The sequence below is a fragment of the Hippoglossus hippoglossus genome, chromosome 6, assembly GCF_009819705.1.
Source record: "Hippoglossus hippoglossus isolate fHipHip1 chromosome 6, fHipHip1.pri, whole genome shotgun sequence".
NCBI lineage: Eukaryota > Metazoa > Chordata > Actinopteri > Pleuronectiformes > Pleuronectidae > Hippoglossus > Hippoglossus hippoglossus.
Genome location: NC_047156.1, coordinates 21,507,504 through 21,528,658, shown reverse-complemented (window position 1 = coordinate 21,528,658; position 21,155 = coordinate 21,507,504). Strand labels below are relative to the sequence as shown.

Below are 21,155 nucleotides of genomic sequence, written 5' to 3'. Positions count from 1 at the left end.
ATGAGTACGTGTGTGTGTATAGTGACCTCTGCAGCTGATGATCAGACATGATGACTAACATGGCCGTGATCAGGCTCTGTTCAAGCTCACCATTGATCCCATTTGGCCCAGTCTACAGGATACAGCTGGTGTGGATTAGGGTTTACACTCCGTCTCCGTCTGTCTGTGTCTGTAACTTCTACTTGACTTTGGAGTATTTCTGAATAGTTGTCACAATAGATCAGTCTGAATTCTCCACAGTCTAGTTTCTTAGCCTATCTATCTATCTATCTATCCGCCCCTCCCTCCCTCTCTCTGTTTCTCTGTCTGTCTGTCTGTCTGTCTCTCTCTCTCTCTGTCTGTCTCTCTCCCTCTCTCCATTCCTCCCTTTCTCTGTATCTCTGTCTGTCTGCCTCTCTATCTATCTATCTATCTATCTATCTATCTATCTATCCACCCCTCCCTCCCTCTCTCTGTTTCTCTGTCTGTCTTTCTCTCTCTCTCTCTATCCATCCCTCTCTCTGTGTCTGTCTGTCTGTCTCTCTGTCTATCATCTATCTATCCGTCCCTCCCTCCCTCTCTCTGTCTGTCTGTCTGTCTGTCTGTCTGTCTATCTATCTATCTATCTAGCTATCTATCTATCTATCTATCTATCTATCTATCTATCCAACCATCCATCTGCATGATATCTATCTTAATGACCAGTGAGTGATATTGTTTTATCCCTCATTCAAACTCAGAGCAGTAGTCGGTGTGTAGTCAGTCAGTCTCACAGAGGAACACCACTGCTGCAGAGGAGGAGCTGAAATCAAAATGGAACACCTCCACTGTCTTCTCTCCCTCTTTGCTGCTACAGCTGCTGTCGGCTTTCTTCCTGTTGCTGTTGTTGTTGTTGTTCTTGTTGTTGTTGTTTTCTTGTAGTTTGTCCAGCTTCCCCTCCCACTCCCCAACATACAGTTAGGAACACACCTTTAAGTGCCCTGTTCTTAAACCAGCCAAGGTTTCAGATGCCTCAGACAGAGGGATACAGATCCAGATGTCCGTCCCCACCTCAGAGTCTTAAACATTTTAAGAGATGGATGTATCCTGTTGACTCATCAGCAAACTAAGTCCTTTGCCTTTAACAGCTCCTTCATTACTGCCTCCAAATGAAATATCAGCCATTGTGTCCGATCAAATTAAATCTGCAGCCCATCCTCCTAGGCGCTAAACGCATCGATTGTTACATAAGCCATCAATCTGCGAGGCCATTTTCAGACTACCTGCCGGAGACTGTCTGCTGCTCGGCTGGGGTATGGTGTGGGGTGATGTGGCCATCTAGTGTTGAGGGCTGTGGACTGCACTGTGAAGAAAGAAAAGCATTTGCACTGACGAGCATGAATCCAGTGATGTGACCTCATTTTAAATATTGACTCCTTTTTATCATTATCGCTACAAATTGTTTAACAGTTTTAAGCTTTTATATTCCTCCCAGTAATAGTCTGGTGTATTTCTGCTCAATAGATAATCACAACTCTGTATGTTGATGATTATCATCATCGTCATATCTCATAACTCAACCCTGTGTAATCGTTTATGTGAAAAAGAACTATGAGGAGGGATTACATTGGTGGAATTTAGGGTCACTTCACATTTGCAGTGCAAAAATTAACTATTGATCAGGAAAAGACAGATTCATATATTATATATATATATATATATATATATTCAATAGAGGCAACAATCTGCAGAAATAAAGGCACCATTCTTTCAGCTTCACACCCAGATGCAGTGACATACATACATGATGTTATATTTGTTCAAATGTTTGTAATACGGGTTTAAATCTAAATTGGTTGTTAAAGTAAATTTGTAAAAAGTAACTAGGACAGACTATGGACAGATGCAAAGATATAGCGCTGGTTATAACTACGGGCAATTCAAATGGGATTTGTAGTTTTTTCTGAATTACATTTGTTTCCTTTAGCCTCAGCTCATGTTGGCCTATTTTCCTACTTGACTCGTTTGCCTGCCACGCTCGCCTCACAGTGCACCTCTCCAGCCTCCAGCTTTACTCACCTCCTGTCTCGTCAGTCTGCTCCCCAGCCCGTTCACCTGCTGGCTGCACAGTCATCCCACCCCGCTCTCAGCTCAGCCTACTTTCCCTCTGTCCTGCAAGCTACTATTTTCTCTTTGCCCTCAGCCTTCACCTGTCAGAACCCTCATCGCCATGATAAATCTTCATTTTATCACCTGTAACAGTGTGGTGCATTTAGTTTCAACTATTCGGATTCTGGGCTAAAATCATTGGTGTTTCCACTTTGCTAAATCTAATTGCCAAGTATACTAATTTAATGAGATTATCCACTGACTTAAATTTTTCTTACAAATTTACAACTTTAATATTTTTCTCACAATATTAGGCCCTAATACACATTTGTACATACAGGTATGCTCTAGGATCATGTGATCAATATTGCCAGTGGTCATACATGCAGCTCTGATCTCTGACCACACCCACCAGGAAGGCTCTGTGTGGTCAAAAGCTCGAAAACTATGGCACTCAGTAGGGCACATACCATCGCCGAGGCCCAAGAGTCCCCTGAAATTCAATCAAACTGCACTAAATTTCACACACTCATTGAAACCAATCCCTTAAATGAGCGTTTTCATCAAGATTAATTTAATACTGTCTGGGAAATCAGTGAAGATGTCAAAAAATGCCCTATCACCCATGTTAAAGAAAGTCGTAAAACAATTTGAATGGGTTCTTTTCTGATCCATACCGCACCCTTCCAAGTTTCAAGTGCTTTTTGTTTGATCCTGGGAAATTAGAGACAAACAAACCAACATACAAACGAACTGGGGTGAAAACATCACCTCCTCGGTAGAGGTTAGAAAAAAAGTGCTTTTCAGCCTTGAGCATGTGTTTTCAATTGAGCTTGTCAGAGAGCTGCAGGAGAACCTGATTTATTTTGTGAATTTTGGCCTTTAATTTCGACACCTTTCTAAACTTACTATAAACAAATCAAAGCATAGTTTAGCAGAAGCTTCGGTGTTGTAGGGGTAAACATTTCTCAAATTAACACCACGGTTCACGTTTCTTCATACCTGGTGCTTTTCCCCCCATTTCTGGAAAAGAAAACCTTTGACAGCCTCAGGTCTGTAGTGGTAGAAGAATGATGGGTGGGCATTATAACACCAGCTTTTGCCTACAACAATTCGCCTTAGTGCTGATAAATTGTCCAGGTGGGTGGCAGTGTTGTCTGCGTACTGTAGCACACCTACAGCTAACAGAAGGACTGAGAGCCTCTCACGTCTGACTGTCTATAACAGGAGGGATAAAACAGAGGGGAGGGAATAATGCAATGAGCAGCTGTCTCATCCCCGGTTCACAGGAGATGGTGGATGCTCTGCCTTAAGGCAAACAGATTCACTTCCAGCTCCACTAAGTCCAGATTTGGCTAAAAAATGTTTGGGTTCAGTCTCTGCTCCCCCCCACCAGCCTCTGGACAAACCATCATGCTCAGTTTTCTGCAGGCCTGAAATATAAACTGTCCCCTGGAGGCCGAGCATCTTTAGGGGCTGATGTCACTGGTTCTCTGCAGGCTTCAGCAGTTGCGGTGGATCAAATCCAACCTATCATAGGCCTGACGTGACGCAGAACCACCGTGTCTATATAGGTTGGTGTGACAGTCTTCCTCTGAAGGTGACACACCACCTGCCGAGCTCATCCCGGCAGGTTATCTTCATCCTGCAATGAAGGCGTGTGGCACTTGAGAGATTACTTTCCTCAGAGGTGTTCCTTTGGACTGGACTTGTTCTGACTACAGCCGTTCTATCAGACAGAGCTGTTAGGCAGTTTACTTTTTAATGACCTCTGCTGTTGCTATACAGGACTGGTGAATGTAGCATGTTGAAGTAGCAGCAGAACTTTCATTTTCATTTTAATTCAAACATGTCTGCAGTCATGAAAGTAAAGATTTGAGAGAGACAAAGATGTAATGTGTCAAAAGCAAAAACAAAAGCCCAAAGTGTGTAATGATGAATAGTTTCTTTGAACTGCTGCTGCTGTGTGTGAGACTGATAGAGCTTTGATGCTGTATCAAGCCAAATGGGATGTGAGGAGCAGCGGCGTGTAAGGCAACTAAATTATACACTTAAACACACGTTGGTTATATTGACCCAATCCAGATGGGTCTGAAATACCAGAAACAACATAGAGGAATGAAAAGAGACAGCCGTGTTCTTGGTTTCACAATTATCTGTAAAGCTGCTTTCAGACATGCACAATGCACATTTTCTATTTTCCAAATTTCTCCCCAAGCTCCCTAGTAAAATATCAATATGTCCGTGTGAGCCCATGTGAGAGTACAGCAGGAAAAGGTCTGCATTATTCACAACAAGCGAGCGGGCGTGTGGAGGACGTTTGGAACGCACAGCAGATGCAAAACTGAAAAAACAGACGAGAACAATACAAATACCTCAGGAGGAAAAAGAGGAGCCACCTACGACACTGATGAAGATGCCAACTTTGGGGGGGGGGGGGGGGGAATTAGATCTGAGAGCTTTTGGTGATAAGTGATAAGAAATTTGATGCTGTGAACAAAAACACTAGGAATTTACCAGTAGAATTTATAATTTCTATCCTGCCTCCTGAATGCTCTACCATACCCTCAACTGAATGCTCTGGAGAACTTCCTGTTGTTGGGAATATGTTTGACCTGGAAAATATCCTGCGGTGTTCTTCCCACCTGAAAGACAAACAGATAGAAAGAAAACAGCTTGAAATAGTTAAACTGGCATAGAAAGTTTGGTCGACAACTCTGGTCAACCGTCCCCTGACCTTCCCACCAGCGCCACCATGAGATTAGCATCGTAGTTTTGAGTTTTATTTCGTCCAATAGTTCTGTGACCAGACATCAGCAAATCTAATGACATTCCCGTCACCATCTCCTTTGTGTTTAGAGCTAATTGATGAATCACACTAACTCACAGTGGACATGGTAAACATGATACCTGCATGCTATTAGTCATTGTTAGCATGTTAGCATGTTGCATTTAGCTTAAAGAAGCCCTGTGCTAAAGTTCAGCCTCACAGAGCTGCTATAATGGTTGCAATACTCTTTTTTATTTTTTCCAGTGACTGGCACTCGCTGCCTTGGCCTCGTTTTCAAGTGTCTAGATCTTAGTTTGGATTACATGCAGTATTAAATGCTAAATTAGGCTTTCAGGCTATTATGGTAAATTATAAAGAAAATCCTCCCTAATGCATTGAACCACTTTTTAAAAAACAACTGTTGTTAATGTACCATGTCTCTCTGACTCCCTTGTATTATTTGGTGGTGCATTTTCAAACTCCCATGAACAAACTGGGAACATGTAGACAATGTGGCATCACACAAAGACTTTTAAAGGAATATACACAACAGGGGTTTTAAACAAAGAAAAAACTGCTGGTTTCTGCACCAGTATCTGTGGGAAAATAGGAAGTCCACGGATGCATGCTCTCTCACACTCTCAACATTCTCTAAGGGTCTTATAGTTTTTTGAAGGAATTAATAAGGAGAGGCAGATAAGACAGGCGAAGAGAAACTGGGTCGACAAAAGAAAAGTTCAACTCCGCACTTGTAGAATATGATCAGAAAATACCTCTGAACCTTTGTGTTATACGTGGATGATGTCCACTTGTACGTGCCATACAGCGTAAATCATCCCTGTCTCTGGGTAAGTAACACCTGAAGCATTGAGATGTGAGACTGAAGCTTCTCCTCTTCCTCATGCCTGGCTCTTCATCCTGAGACTTAAGAAAAGAGCGTGAGAGGCCTCAGAGGGAGAATGGCTTTCGCGATCGATGCATACCTCTGACTGCAGGGCGGCCTCGGCTCACTCTCCCGACTGATTCCACCTATTTAAGAAACTCTTTCTACAGGGGATCTGCTCCATTTTTTCCAGTTAATGCCCCTCTCAGCCAGCTGACCATTAGATGTCCATTAAAGCCCCTCCACCCGAGGAGACTGATTCAGCCTATTCTGCTGCGCTCCATCTTCTGATAACAGGAGCGTCTCCACTGCCGCAGAGAAATAATTAACCTTTTAAATTGTTACCGAGGAGACGGCTGTGAGCGAGATGGGTTTTGTGGCCTTGTTTTTCTGCATAATTTCTTTTATAAGTTTCTTCTTTTCTTTCTTTCTTTAGTTTCGTTCTATCTATCCATCTATATTAAACGGGAAACAATCTGAAATTCGGAAAAAATAGAGTCATAATAATTTGAAACTTAAGACTTAGTATTTCGATAATAAAATCCTACTTTTAGGCTAGTTGTCATGTTAGAGTGGGAATATCAAGATGAGTCGGTCTCCTGCATTGAAATGAGGCATGTGGAGCATCTTGTTTATTTAGACTTTAGTTTAAGCTTCACAAATTACAACTTAATCTTTTGGCTCATCAGCACCACATCATCACAAGTATCAGGACTTTGAATAGATTGTGAAAGAAACTGTGTCTATTTCGAAGAAAGAACCACTTGGACCAGGTGAATTTGTCTCTTTTGTGGAGAAGGAAGAGTTTGGTAGAGGTTGACTGAGAGATTATTGTTAGTTACATCTGTGTGATATTCAAAAGGGGTTTACTCTTTTCTTAAAATTAGTAAACATGATGAGGAAGTGAAACTCTGGCCAGCGAGTTCTCCTCTCACTTTGTACTCGCTATATCATACTCTCCTCCCAATTAAAACTTTATTCGATCTATGAAATCCCTTCGGAACATAATCTTCATGTACAGCCGCATTTTATCTTTACATACGCTGCACGTCTGACAAACTCCTGACCTCTGACCTGAGATACATCTCTCCAAACATAACTAAGACTTTTATCTGCTGTGTCTTTTCATGTCTGTTCTCTCTCTCTCTCCTGATGCCTTTTGATATGTTTCAGGTTCTTGCTGGGGAGGAAGCTGACATCACCTCCAGCATGCTGAACACCGAGGACGCCGACACCCCTGCCGAGAAACTGGTTTACCACGTCGAGATGCCAACCAATGGGATGGTGGCGCTGAAAGAGGTGCCCGAGGAGGGCATCCTGAATTTCACACAAGCGAGCATAAACAAAGGGGAGATCATCTTCACTCATGAGGGTGAGAGGAACGGACGTCCCTGCTCTTTCATTAGTGTGGTGTAACATACGACCTCTACTGACCTCTGTCTGCCTGCTTGAATTACAATAACACAGCTTAAAATGATCATCGGGTTTCTAAGAAGAGATCCTCATACCTGGCCAAGTCATCAATAAGTTAAACTATTAAACCCTTACAGATATACTGCAGTTCTGTTGTGTAAGAGTTGAAAAATAAGAGTACATTTTACATTACAAGGTCATAAAAGCAAAAAGTTTCTGTTACATTCTACCTTTATAATTGTAGTATAAATAATTACACCTATAATAATTCATGAAAGATGAATGAAAGACATAAAAGAAAGAAATGAGAAGACAACTGATGACATCTAATCTCATCTGTCCCTGTAGGTGAGGAGTCTGGTGGTTTCAGTTTCACCGTGACAGACGGCGAGCACACTTCTCCTCTCTATCAATTTGTCATCACAGCCAGGCCTCTCACCATCACCATGGTAACGCAAGAGGAGCTCATGGTGTTCCCAGGTAAGACGCCAAAATCCTCCAGATTTGAAACTGTGAAGGCGTTACAGTACAGAGAGTGTGTGGTCACTTGTTCGGCTCATTGTATTTATGCCATTATGTACCCATGCCATATCAGAAATTACTTTGTAACTTGAGCAATACATTAATGTACATTAATTCAGTATTTATATTTATTTGAAAACAATCAAATCAAATGCACCAGTCACTTAATGCATAATTATACATTTGGAACAATAGTTGAGAAGAACATTGGTGTCAAAATTTGCGCAAGTACGGTCCTGGTGAAATAATATAACACTTATGGTTCTCAACAAGCAATAAATTGTGGTCCTAGATTATTTTGGTGTGATGCTCTGAAGGAAAATATACATATTGTCTTTTTTTACATTGCACATACTCTAATAATCATCAGATAAACTCCTGACCCCTGGCTTGACTACACAAACATAACTCAGATTTAAATCTGCTGTGTCAGACACAAGATGAGGTTAACCACAGAGAGTTGGTCCAAACCTCACTTATTCCTTTGGAGAAAATAACGTTCTCGTATTGAAGGATCCTTCTTAGGTTTAGTTTTCAGTCCATACATGGAGAAAGATTTTGCTTTTATTGCAAATATAACATTTTCCAAAGATACAGATCTTGAAAGTACTTTAGACCACTGGCAAAGAAATTTAACAAGGGAGTATTTCCAAAAGACAGAAAACTTGTATTTAGTGGGCAGATTATAAAAAATATACTAGATTTTACATACTGTAGGAAATATACCCAGTAAAACAAAAATGAAAATAATGACATTGCAACAATTTAATGTATGAAAGGAAATATTTTACTAACAGGACATAAACATTGATATAATGTCTGTGATTGTAGCTTTTTCACAGTTAGAGTCTGATCTTATTTCAAACTTAATGAAATAATATTGACTCTTACATCTCTCCCCAAAAAAAAAATCAAGAATACATATTTTACAAAAGAAAACGACAGATACATCGGGAACCTCTCTAGACGTAGAAGCAGCGTACATTTTAAGTCAGTGTAAATGTGTGAGAGAGGTTTGACTTTTGGTCATTTCAATACTAAAGTTGTAGGAATTTCATTTGAGCTGATGGAACTTTTGCTCAATAACAGACACAAAATGGTGCCGATGTAGAAGATAATGTTGCCCCGGACCCACCTGAGATTGAGCCTGTTGAATCAAAATCACTAATATTGTATCTAAAACATGCTGAATGTGAGTGTAACAGAAACACACAAGCAGAGGACGTGACCCTCTACGTGCCTCTGGTCATATCAGACCAATTAAGGTTTGAGTGGCAGTGGATTGAATTATTGCTTATATATTGAATTTTTCATTGAATAGAGGAAGACTGTGTATTTTCAGTCACACAGTCTCAATTACCCTCATGTCCCGGTGCCTTTAAAAGCTGCATTTCAAACAGAATTGACTATACTGTTGGCAGAGTGTTTTCATTTCAAGGCTGAAATACTGTTGAAATAAGATATCAGGACTGGTCCAGAGGAAAGTATTTAGAAGTGAGACGATTCAACAAGCACAGGTGTACCTCCAGTCTTTTCATAATAAATGTCACTTTTATGTTTGACGTAGAAGATGAGTTGTCACACTTTAAATTAAAGCTTGGATAAAAAGTTGGAATGAACCCCTCCACACCAGGACGCTCCTCTGCATGATAATGTGCATGAGTTACTGGAGCCGCTACATTCTGGAGACATTTATGAACTCTGCCTAATTTTACGAGCTCCACTCAGCTGCCAACAGAGAGGGCATTTTACACAGAATCATCTGAGCAGTGAGAGGACCATGTGTGTGTCTGTGTCATCACAGGAACAAGGCAGCCCATCACAAGCGCCAATCTGGGGGCCGTCACCAATGAGGACGGAAACGAGATCAGCTACTCTCTCATCCGCCCACCTCGTTTGGGACGACTCATCCTGGCTAACGACAGGAACCAGTATGAAGAAATTACCCGCTTCTCACAAACTCAGGTAATTACTCTTTCTGTGTGTGTGTGTGTGTGTGTGTCTTCAATGTATTTCTTCTAGGAAACATAATAATGATAATAATAATAATAATAATAATAATAATAATAATAATAAGAGAAATTATCATAATTCCCCTTTTGTTAGTAAAAAAATAACCGTGAAAATAAATAAAGTTAATTCTAAAACTGTCAAACAATACAATACATTCAAACAAAAGATAACGTATACCTCCGCCAGGGCTAACGACGCTAATCTCGCCAAGTTAAAGAAAGTACAAATCCAGTATCCGCTCCAAAGGGTTCTTCTTTGGGTCATGCCCCACCCCTCCACAACATATAATGGAAATTGGTCCTGTAGTTTTGGCGTAATCCTGCGAACAAAAAACAAACAAACACTGATCAAAACATAACTTCCTTGGCAGAGGTAATAAAAGGCTTTTTAATAAAAACATGCCAGCGAAACCCAAAGAAAATAGGAATTTTATTCTTGAATACGTAGTTAAGAGATTCATTTTCAGGTTTCATCTTCCTACTAACAGCAGGCTGGTAGTCAAAGCTGGTAAAGGGTCTCCAGTCATCTTACACTATACTCCATCAGACAGATATGACATTATAATTACACAGGTAATTACTCTTACTGTGTGTGTGTTTGTCTTTGATGTATTTCTTCGAGGAATACCAAACCCAAACCTAAACTTATTACTTTTACTTTTTTTACCTATCATCAATTTGTACTGACCTGAATGTCCTGATTTGACCCCTAATTATTCATACTTGACGCTCCTAATGAAGTTGTATTGTTTTATATGTGAACTCTTACTGCCACCTGTTAAGTGCAGGAGTGTGACCTTTCACACGGCATATGAGGCATGTTCCTCCTCTTCACCAGCAGGGGGCCTCCTCGAATATGTCACCACATGCATGAGCATTAGTTTTCTAAGCTTTAGGAATTTGGAGTTTTTACCCATGAGAGTTTTTATTGCATGTCTGGATTTAGTGACTACAATCTCATATTTGTCTCAGTTACTGTCGAATAGGTCTACTGTGTGTCCCTGTCAAAGCTGTTGCCCTGACAGGGTTGAACATAGTATTAACACTGAGGGGAGTGTTATACGTCATGATGGAATCAGGTTATTCAGAATCCTCAGAGTCTAGATTGGAGGTCTGGAAACAGGATCTCAATGAGGATATCTCAATGAGTGACTGGAGGGGGGGGGGCATGTAGGCAATGGTGTGTCTATAATATTGTCAAAAAAAGTCTATTATATGTGGAAAATCAATAAATATATGTGGGGGGGGCAGTGAAGGGACAGGCAAAGCATGACACTATATCAATTTTTATTTCAGTTGTTCGTTTGGAAAGTGATGCAAAGGAAAGAACATTTCCATCACTCTCCCTCCTGACCGTAATAAAATGTTATTGGCCCTTAATGGCTGACACCTACATGTTTTGGCAAAACCTATCATCAGGGTGTGGCTCTTGATTTCAAAGAGTTCCTTTTTTTTCATTTAGTGGGATTTGTTTTTACTTTTAAAGTCTGTAAAACAAAGAGGCATCAGTATTACCTCTGTTAGGTTTTCATCCATGTCCATTTGTTCATTAGCTTGCTTGTTTGTTTCTAGTTTTTCTGTGTAGAATATGTGAACACAGCCAGCTTGTATTTGAGAAAGTATATTATGGATGGTATAGTTAGTATAGAATGGTTTTGGTGGAGGATTATAAGGACGCACGTCTAAGTACCACTGTTCATGTACCATCTGCCCTGTGTCTGTCGGCCATGCTGACGTTATGCTCTCCCTCTCATCTCCATCCATTCAAGACTATCTGCTCATTTCCAAACCCGACATCTGACCTCGCTTGGACGAGCATGAGAGCAAATTCCTTCTGTGCAAACTGCTCCGTTTAGAGTGTGACAGAAAATCTAACACTAGGTTGGGCTGAAAACAAGATTTGATCTCCGGCAGTGTGCAGTTGTGCATGCATACACGGATATAGCCGTGCACATTTGCGAGTGCATGTGTAAGAGAGATGGAGCGAGAGAGAGAGAAGGGTTGAGTTCAGGACACAGGGGCCTAAGAGAGTGAACACAGGCCGTCACATTCCAGATCTCCAACCAGTATCCCAGTTCAGCCGAGCCAAACCACTGCTGCAGCCATTTGAGCTGACCTTTCACTGTGGGACTCACACAACGTCATAGGGGTAGAAAATAGGTCAAACAACATATTTCTGCATCACAAACATGGAGGTTATTGTCTATAAAATGACCCAGGCCAAAATAAGCTTTCAACGTGTGACTACAGACATAACGTCATTATAAAATCTAAGTGTAAATCAATGTCAGACTTTCAAAGCCGCTTGGAATGATACAAAATCGTATAGTTGCTGCTGGCACACTTTGAGAATATACCCTTCTAGAGTTCCTTGTTTGCCAATTTAACATCAAGACGTCTTCATATTTTTGGGCCAAAAGACACACATGGGATAATGACATAAAATGAACATGCTGCCAATGGCTAAAATATGCCAAGAGGTAATCTGTGATCTAAGCCACCATTGAATTTGATCATCATGTTCAGACTGACATGTTTTCACTGACACACAGCTGGAGTCCGGAGCAGTCTTCTACGAGCACCAGATACCCGAGGAGGCTTTTTGGGTGGTGAGGGACTCCGTAGAGCTCACCCTGTCGTCCCAACCAGCTCCAGATGTCCGACACATCCTGCCCATCACCGTCTCCTACTACGCTGCTCACAGCAACATCTCATCACAGCTCTGGAAGAACAAAGGTAAATGGCAAAATGAGGGAGGGACACGATGTTTTTACATCAATAAATGATATTGGGTTTTTTTAAGGACCACTATAATAATTTAGTATAAGACAGGTTTACCTCCCAGTCTTAACTATAACTTTCTTTGGATCTGTTGGTAAAGCAAGAGCACGGGGAGAGTTTCATCTGTAACTCAACACATGTTTAGTGTCCAAATCCAAATCGTCACCCACCTGAATTCCTCACAACACCTCCTCACTTAATGTGCATGTGCTGTTTGTTTGAAATTGTTACCTTACTTCATCTTGCAGTCATGACTGAATCGCTGTTGGATCTTATTTTAAAATTATGCACAGAAATCTCAGGTTTAAAGAATTAAAAACAGTGTGTCTTCTGGTTAAATTCACAGTGAAGTCCAACCCTGCTTAATCTGCCACTATGGTCGGGAAAATTGCCTCAGTTGTCTTTTGATATTCTTCAGTAAAACTTTTCACAGAGAGAAACTTTCTTATTAACTACTGTAATTGCCTTAACAGTCCAAAGTCATGAAGAGATTTATAACCCCTGCTTCTGTTGCTGCCAAAACAACCAGCGCCCAACTCCATCTGTCTCTCCTTGTGCGCCCACTTTGCCAGTGTACTGTGATGCATAATTAAAAAGTGACAGGAGACGGCTTAAACTGGAAAGATAATACTTCTGAAATGTGAATTTGATGATATTTAAAACATTTTGTTTGCTTTTCTTGTTTCCACTCAGGTCTGGAAATTGTGCAGGGCCAGAGGAAAACCATTGATGATTCCATTCTTGATGCCTCCAACCTTCTGGCAAGCGTACGTGAGGCCAATCAAGATGATGTGGATGTGGTTTATGAGATTAAGCGTTTTCCTGACCACGGTCGTATCACCCTGGGTGGGCAAGACCTGCCCCGTAATGCCCCCTCCTTCATGCAGGAAGATGTGAATCAAGGAAAGCTGGAGTATCTGCATGATGACTCAGGAGCCTCCTTGGACAGCTTCTCTTTCAGGGCCCGTCTAAAGTCTGAGGGTCAAGGTGTGGCCTCACCTGCAGAGTCTGTGGTCCTGGAGGAGATATTTAACATCTCAATCAAACGGCGAGGCTCTGACCCTCCCGAATTAGTTACCACAGACATGCTCTTGGAGGTCCTTCAAGGCTCCATGACCATCTTGACCCAGAGGCATCTCAACACTCAGGACGAGGACAGTCCACCAGATGAGGTGCACTTCAAGGTGACCAAAGCTCCTGGCAATGGTCGACTGGTTGACTCTCTCACAATGGAGCCCATCACTGACTTCACACAAGAGATGGTCAATCGTGGGCAGGTGGGCTTCTTCAGTGATGGCAGCCTTGTAGATGGCTTTGCGGAATTCATTGTGTCAGACGGAGAACACCAAACGGAACCACACACGCTGCACATTGGCGTCCTCGCTCGCACTTTGTTTCTTGACAAAGCTCCCGAGATCAAGGTGAAACAAGGTGATGATGAGACCCTGGTGACTGAGGAGATGTTGAAGGCCACTACCGGGGGCCCTGTTGAGGAGGACATCCTTTACAAGATCACAAGTGTTCCCAAGTATGCAGCTGTCATGGTTGACCGGCAGCCCACGTCAGCCTTCACCCAGAAACAGATCAAAGAAGGCAGAGTCAGCGTCCGATTTGTTAAGTCCACTTCACCTCGAGATAGCGTCGCATTTGTGGCTCGGAGTCGGGCGGCTAACGTCTCCTCTGTCCTCAACATCACAGTCCAGCCTCTGGCCAACATCGCTCAGGATCCTCTCTTACCCCAGGGTACTCTTGTCCAACTGGACAGGAAGCTTCTGGACGCATCTCCGCTCGCAAACAAGACCCGAGCGTCCCCCACGTTCACTGTCATCCAACAGCCACGGGGGGCTCGTTTTGTGAGGTCTGGAGGCGCCGGTGCAGGTCAGCCAGTGGACACATTTAGCCACAGGGACTTGGATGAAGGCCGTGTAGCCATGGAAATCCTAAATATTACATCTGGATCAGAAGGTGGTGTTGCTCAGGATGAGGCACGCTTCCTGCTCAAAGCCCATGGGGTGCCTCCCGCTGAATGTGTGCTTTCCTTTAAGACAGGCCCCTACAATGCTTCTGGAGTCTACCCTGTCACTCTGTTGAGGACTCCCTCAGAAGCCCCGTATGCAACTCCAACTAGCCCCCACTGGAGGAGCAACATGGACTGGCCCAATGGAAATCCCACCACCACAGCACCTTCCGGCTCTAGCCCCAACGGAAGACCACATGTCTCCCGACGGAGCAACTTCTGGTCTATTCTCATTCCCATCCTGGTAATCCTCCTCCTTTTGCTGCTGGCAGCCATCTTGGCCTACTACTTGATCCGTAAAAACAAGACAGGCAAGCACGACGTCCAGACGGCAGCTTCCAAGCCCAAAAACGGAGAGGTGGCCAGCACGGAGACCTTTCGCAAAACTGATCCAGCCAATAACATCCCCATGTCCGACATCGACGCCAAAGACGCAGACCCGGAGTTGTTGCAGCACTGTCGGACATCAAACCCGACCCTGAAAAAGAACCAGTACTGGGTTTGAGACGCCTTGAGATACAGTAGCACACAGAGAGGTGGATTCTCGAGTGTTTGGAAGCCTTCTCAAACCATTCCTTTCACTATTAAAGACCTCTTGCCACAGCGTTTTCAATGAAAATATCTTTTGACACCATTGGTCATTTACTTCTCTCAACTCAACTGTGGACAAATTCTCAGGCAATGAAACACTGAATACCTATTGGCAAAGAAAGAGGCAGTTTCTCACCGTACAAGGTTCCTGCCATGTCTATTTATTTTAGTTTTATCATTCCTCTTTGTCGTAGGGCACAGATGAAGACATAAACATGCCATGTGTTTGCAAAAAGTATTTGGAGTGTGCTCTGTCATTGTATTCCATATGATATCATAGACCAACATTATTCGATTGAGTGAAAAGGTAACTTAAAGTCTTGGCAATAGTTTGATTTTACTTTTTGATTGATCAGTGGAGTGGATAAGCGTGTACATAGATGATGAGGTATATAGATTGCTGTATTATCAATAAGATGACAAACTGCCTCTTAGTGTTGAGTAGATCTTTATTTTTCTGTGTTTTAAAAGGTACCATTGTATGTTGTTTCTCAGGGCTAAATTCAGTTTAAAGAAACAGTTTGATATTTGGGCAAATGCACTTGTTCACTTTCTTGCCATGAGGTAGATGAGAGGTTTGATACCACTTTGGCATGTCCGTCAAATCTGAAGCTACAGCCAGGAGAAGCATCCATCTTTTAATCTAACTCTCAACAAGAAAATCAACAAGTGTTTTCCCCTCAAATGTCAATCCATTACTTTAATGTCATCACACATTAACATTTCAATAGTTTGAATTTTGTGTGAAAATCACATGCTATAATATTACGAAATCGGAAAAATTGACCAAGGTTTAGTTGAATTTAGCTCAGAGTCATAAATTGTGACGCTTGTGCTTGTTTCCAAAGTGCTTGTAAATGTTCACTGGACTGGAACAGCACTGACAGCATAACTACAAAGTACACAGCTTGTAGACCACAGTCACTTTGCTAGTAGTTTTCTACCAAAATACACGCCCGTATTTGGCCGACAGTCACGGGTGAGGTCATCGTAAACTGGAATGTTTCCAGTTTTTAAGTCTGTAATTAAGAAATCATAACTATGAATGGCTGGTGCTGGTGCATTCCATATGTAAGCTGAATATACAGACTGTCTGAAATTGAAATTGTGAGATGTTTCTAACTCCTTTGACTTGTTATGTATATTGAGCTTTGGTGTAATTGAGACTAGATGTCTTTCCATTTCACTCTGACCTGTCGTGCTTAACTTATGTTGAATAAGTTGAATGAATTACTTAAGCTAACGTAGAAAGGGTACAAGGAGAAATTCAGAAAAACTTCTTTGATCCACTAAAGAAAAGACAGTTTCTTATTATTATTTTTCTTAGTGTCTTACTATTTGCTGTATATTTCTTTTCTCATACTGTATACCGATGACACCTTGTTCTTCGTTAGTCATATACTGAATATACAATTATTTCTATGCAGTACTATCATCTATTGAATTTCTATTTTTCTAGTGTTGTGAGAGCAAGATATGTAGGTAGAGATTTTCCAGTGACATGTTCTCGTACTGAAATAAAACAACAGGTCTCTCAGTCATCCACATTATACCAGTCTTATGTGTAAATATTATGCTCTTCGACATCATGTAACTACATTTAATTAGATTGAGCAACTACAACATATGTGCGTGAGAAAGAGCTAGAGCGAGAAGGTCCAGGTATTACTCATGTTGTGGGGACCTTAATCTGTTTACACAGTCTCATTATGGGGACTTGTCGTCTTTATGGGGACAAAAAACAAGTCCACATAATGCAAATCAATACGTTTTATGGTAAAGACATGTTTTAGGGTTAGGTTAGGGTTAGGCAGGTAGTAACCATGATTACCGTTAGAGTAATTCTCTGGGAAGTCAATGTAAGTCAATGTAGTGTGTGTGTGTGCCCATCTCATTCATCTGTTTCCTGCTTACTGAGTTAGTCAGATTTTCATCACCACTTCTCATTTTTCATTATTTATTATTTCTGTCACTCCCCACACATCTCTTCATATTCGCTCTGTCAGAGAGTAAACTGTAATCTGTAAACTGCAGGTGCCTTTGAAAATAATGGTAACACAAAACAATCTTTAGACTCTGATAATAGAACATAACTGTCTATTAAAGCTGCAGTTTGCCTCTGAGCTTGTTCTCAGCACTAATGGAAATAAAATGTTCATGCAACAAAACCTGTGTTCATCACTTTGTACTTTTTGCTGGAATTCTTCATCTCCAGGATGCACGTGGGTGAACATGCAGAGGGGCGACATGTGCAGCCTTTGCTTGTATGTTTATTTTATGTTTTCATCTGTCATCTTTTCCTCACTTTTTTTGTTAAGCTGTTGTTGACATCACACAACAAGTATGGTACATTTTCACCCCAAAACCTAACTCTTTTCATTCTCTAGATACTTTTGATTATCCAAACTTTTGTATTGTCACAGTTACATTACTGTAATTCACTATAGTCCATCTTCAGATGGTTCAAAATGATGCAGCCCGCCTTCTAACTAAGACTGAGAGTGTTACTCCAGTGCTGGCGTCCTGTCCAGGATGTGCCCCCCCTCTCGCCCACTGTCAGAGGGGTTGCCTCCTGCTCCCTCTGACCCTTAAAGGATGAGCATTGTAGGTGACATGGTGATTTTCTGAATTGTGTCCAAACAATAACTCAAAGTGTCTCAGGCAGTCTAACCAGGGTCTGCTGGTTCTTTCCTGAGCTCATTTTTACACAACAGGAGACTGAATTTGCCGTCATAAACTTTGTTTCCCTCTCACTGTTAGATGTCCCAAGTCACTTGAAAGTTTCTTCACTGCTGTTTTGGCCTCCTGTTCTCAGATAGATCTTTCAATCATATTTTGTACCTACCAGTGTGATATTTAAATCCCTTAGTTTGCAAATGTGCTATTTAAAGAAATCTTTACTAACACTTGGGCCTTGGAGGTATGTGCTCTACTGAGTGACATTCTAGTTGTACTTTGTGACATATATATATATATATATATATTGTGTTGAAATGTAATACTAATTTATATATGTTTAATACCAAAGCCGGTTCTTAAACATATCAAATATACTTTACAGGTTGTATATGTATTCACTTGTTTTTATTAAATTCACCAGACAAAAGCATTAAACACACACACCTCTTGTGTATATGCCATTTATTAAAATGCAGTTTCATGGAGAAATGAACAGCATTATTTTGTGTTTATAATAAAAGCAAGCAGTGTGTCTTTCCCAGGGAAACGTCTTTTGTCCACATTAATGATAATGCTATGCACCCTTTTACCACCAGGTGGCGTTAGGTTGCAGGCAGGCGTGAGAGCAGTTGTTGCAGCCTTTAATAAGTCTGTCTCCATCTGTCATTCTTTCCAGGAACTGAACTTTGCTCTCTGAGTTTCTCCTAAGTTTTGAGCATTTCTCTTTCTCCTCTCTCCTCTCTCCTCCTCCCTGTGTCTCTGGTCTGATGTCGGTTCATGCTCTGCTCCCCTGCAGAGTTTATTAACTCGCAGATACAGGATCTGTGCTGCAGCCAGGAAGAGAGAACACAGGGTTATAGGGTTATAGGGTTAGGCCTGGACGTGGGCGTGGTTCCCTTGCTAATAAACCACTGCTGCTAATGATAATGGGCGTGGGCAACTGAGGGGGCGTGGTTTGTAGGCTCTGCAGGCTGCAGCTGGATTGTTCTTCCAGCTGTTCCTCCACATGTGTCTGCTTATGTCATGGTCACTGTGCTGTGCATGTCAGGTCTCAAGTTAAATGTACGTTTCATAACAAGAATACTTTACTGTGTTTCCACACCGGGCCAGTGCCAGAGGTGGGAAGTAACAAAGCACAAATACTTTGTTACCGTTCTGGAGTAGATTTTTCAAGTACCTCTACTTTACTGAAGTATTTATTTTCCTGACAACTTTTAACTTTTACTCCCTTACTTTTGTTTTAATGCATTTAAGGGGAATTCGTTTAGTTTTAAACCTAAATCGATGAGACAATAACACACATACAGCTAGAAGAAATTGTCTTCAGAGGGGAACTTTGAGTACATTTCAGAGCCGGTACTTATATACTGTTAAATAGTAAAGCGGTTGAATCAGTACTTTTACTTGAGTAAAGAATGTGTGTACTTTGCCACCTCTGGCTAGTGCTGACATGAAACCTTAGGCCATGAAAAAGTAAAATCACTGAACAGAAAATTAAAAGAGTGAAAATGAATCTCATCTTGCATTCGCTTTCGTTCTTAATCATAACAATGGTGGATTGTCTTGTTTCCCACTGATACCAACTCTGCAGAGAGAGAGAGAGAGAGAGAGAGAGAGAGAGAGAGACCATAAAACTGCAGCAACCCATGTGACTTTTATGAAGCACAGATGTAACATAGATTCCAGTTCAACTGTGGGCAAACAGTATCCAGTACACTGGGTGTCATTTTCCTGGACTTCAACAGAAGTAAAAGTTATAAATGGAAAAAATCAGCTGGAAAATCCTGTGGATGTAGAAAACATTATGTTATATGTAAATTTTTACAAGTTATTTTCAGCCCATTGGTAGATATGAGAAGAAATGAGAATGGAGAAAAAATAACAGTATATGTGTGGGAGGAAGAAATAAAGTCCTCCTCCTAATATTAACTGGAAACATCTCACTGTGCTCCCCCACAGGCTCCTGCCGGCATATTGATTCTGACGTTGTTTTGTAAACACATGCTTCTCGGTAGATCCCAGATTCCTGATTTGGATCAAAATGTGTTTTCAAAGCTGGAGTCTTCTTTTGCCGTCAGGCAGGCGGAGCTGCTGATGGGTGGATGTTATGCAACATGGTCTCTCCCAAAAGACCAAGCGGAATGAAAACACATACAAGGAAGGAAGGAGGAAGCAGTCAAGATGGATTGGTTGAACTTTCTAAAAAGTTCAAATGTTCTTTACAGCTGATTCACAGGAGCCTTCAACTATTCTTGTTTTATTTTTTGTATCTATTGTATTGTATTGTATTATTTTACTCCTTTAACTTATTTACTTAAACTTTAATAAAACCTTTCTCTGACTACAAAAATGTTACATTAGATTTGTTTTGTACTGTCTTAAACTACTTTAAGTTTGCAATTGTTCTTGTACTGTTTGTCAATTCAGATGATGCTAGTTTATTTTTTTTAAAGCTGTCTGGATAAATTCTTGCTTATCATCTCCAGAAAAAAAAAAAGTCCTCTAGATAAACCGAGTGAGTTCACATGCAAAGCACCAGGCGGCTGGGTCGGCACATTTTCAGCCCCTTTGACTTTCAGGATATCAGTTTGCTGGTTAACCTTCAATATAAGTCTGAGCTGGGTTGTGTTGACCTTGGCCTTAGCTCTGAGTCGGCCTCAATAGAAGAGACATATGCCTGTTTGCTTTGGACTTTACTCTGCTACATTATCTCAGACTGCATCAGCCGTTGACATGCAGTAAGTGGCCTTGGAACAAACTTCAAGACCTGGACATGTTTGTGTTCGTGCTGTTCCCGCCTCTGCCTGACATCCTTCACAACACTGCACTAGTCGTGACCTGAGAAAAAAATACCCTCTCTGGTCGATTGTTGCGTCACTGCTGTCGAATTGAATCCTCCGCTGACTTCTCTAGAATTCCTGTGGTTTATTACTAAGTTCCTGTTTGTTCTCCTTTTAACAACATACTGTAGTTGGTGTTAAACTGGTGGAGCGGCTGCGCTGCCATCAAATGGCATGGGTGGTGCATTGATGTCCTAATTATTTAGATTCTAAATAAACAATTAAAACCTCATTTCTGTAGCTGTCTCAGTTTATTCCAGTAAAACCACAAGTTCTCTGGAAATCAAATTACGATGTGTGGTAAATAGAGAAATGTTCCCAGGAAAGAACGAGCAGAGCTGCAGATGCAGAGGCTGTTGTGTAGTGTTTGTCTCACTGGTGACATCAACATGCAGTGACCTGGTTTTATAGTTTCTGAATGTTAGAGCTGTGAGACTTTTCCGGTCTCCTTACACAATCATCATCTTAGAGCGTAACGATTAGTCTCTCAGTGAATATTCCTCTCTTCTGATATGCAAAGTTGTATCTTATCTGTCCATCCATCCATCCATCCATCATCCTTACCGCTTATCCTTTGAGT

At 41.4% G+C, this 21,155-nt stretch overlaps 1 protein-coding gene across 2 annotated transcripts in view; it reads left to right on the top strand.

Annotated features, from left to right (window-relative positions):
- Nucleotides 1-21,155, top strand: part of cspg4 (chondroitin sulfate proteoglycan 4) — a 79,725-nt gene that overhangs the window by 52,303 nt on the left and 6,267 nt on the right. Inside the window, exons 7-11 of one of the 2 annotated variants that reach the window (XR_004614196.1) lie at nt 6,894-7,092; nt 7,482-7,613; nt 9,460-9,620; nt 12,220-12,403; nt 13,142-16,552. Coding sequence is in view for 1 of the 2 variants with exons in the window: in XM_034588927.1 (XP_034444818.1) it covers nt 6,894-7,092; nt 7,482-7,613; nt 9,460-9,620; nt 12,220-12,403; nt 13,142-14,970 (2,505 nt within the window). In the remaining variant the exon portion in view is untranslated. Of the gene's footprint in view, nt 1-6,893; nt 7,093-7,481; nt 7,614-9,459; nt 9,621-12,219; nt 12,404-13,141; nt 17,225-21,155 lie in introns of those variants that run through there. The other variant, XM_034588927.1, reaches the window with a different exon arrangement.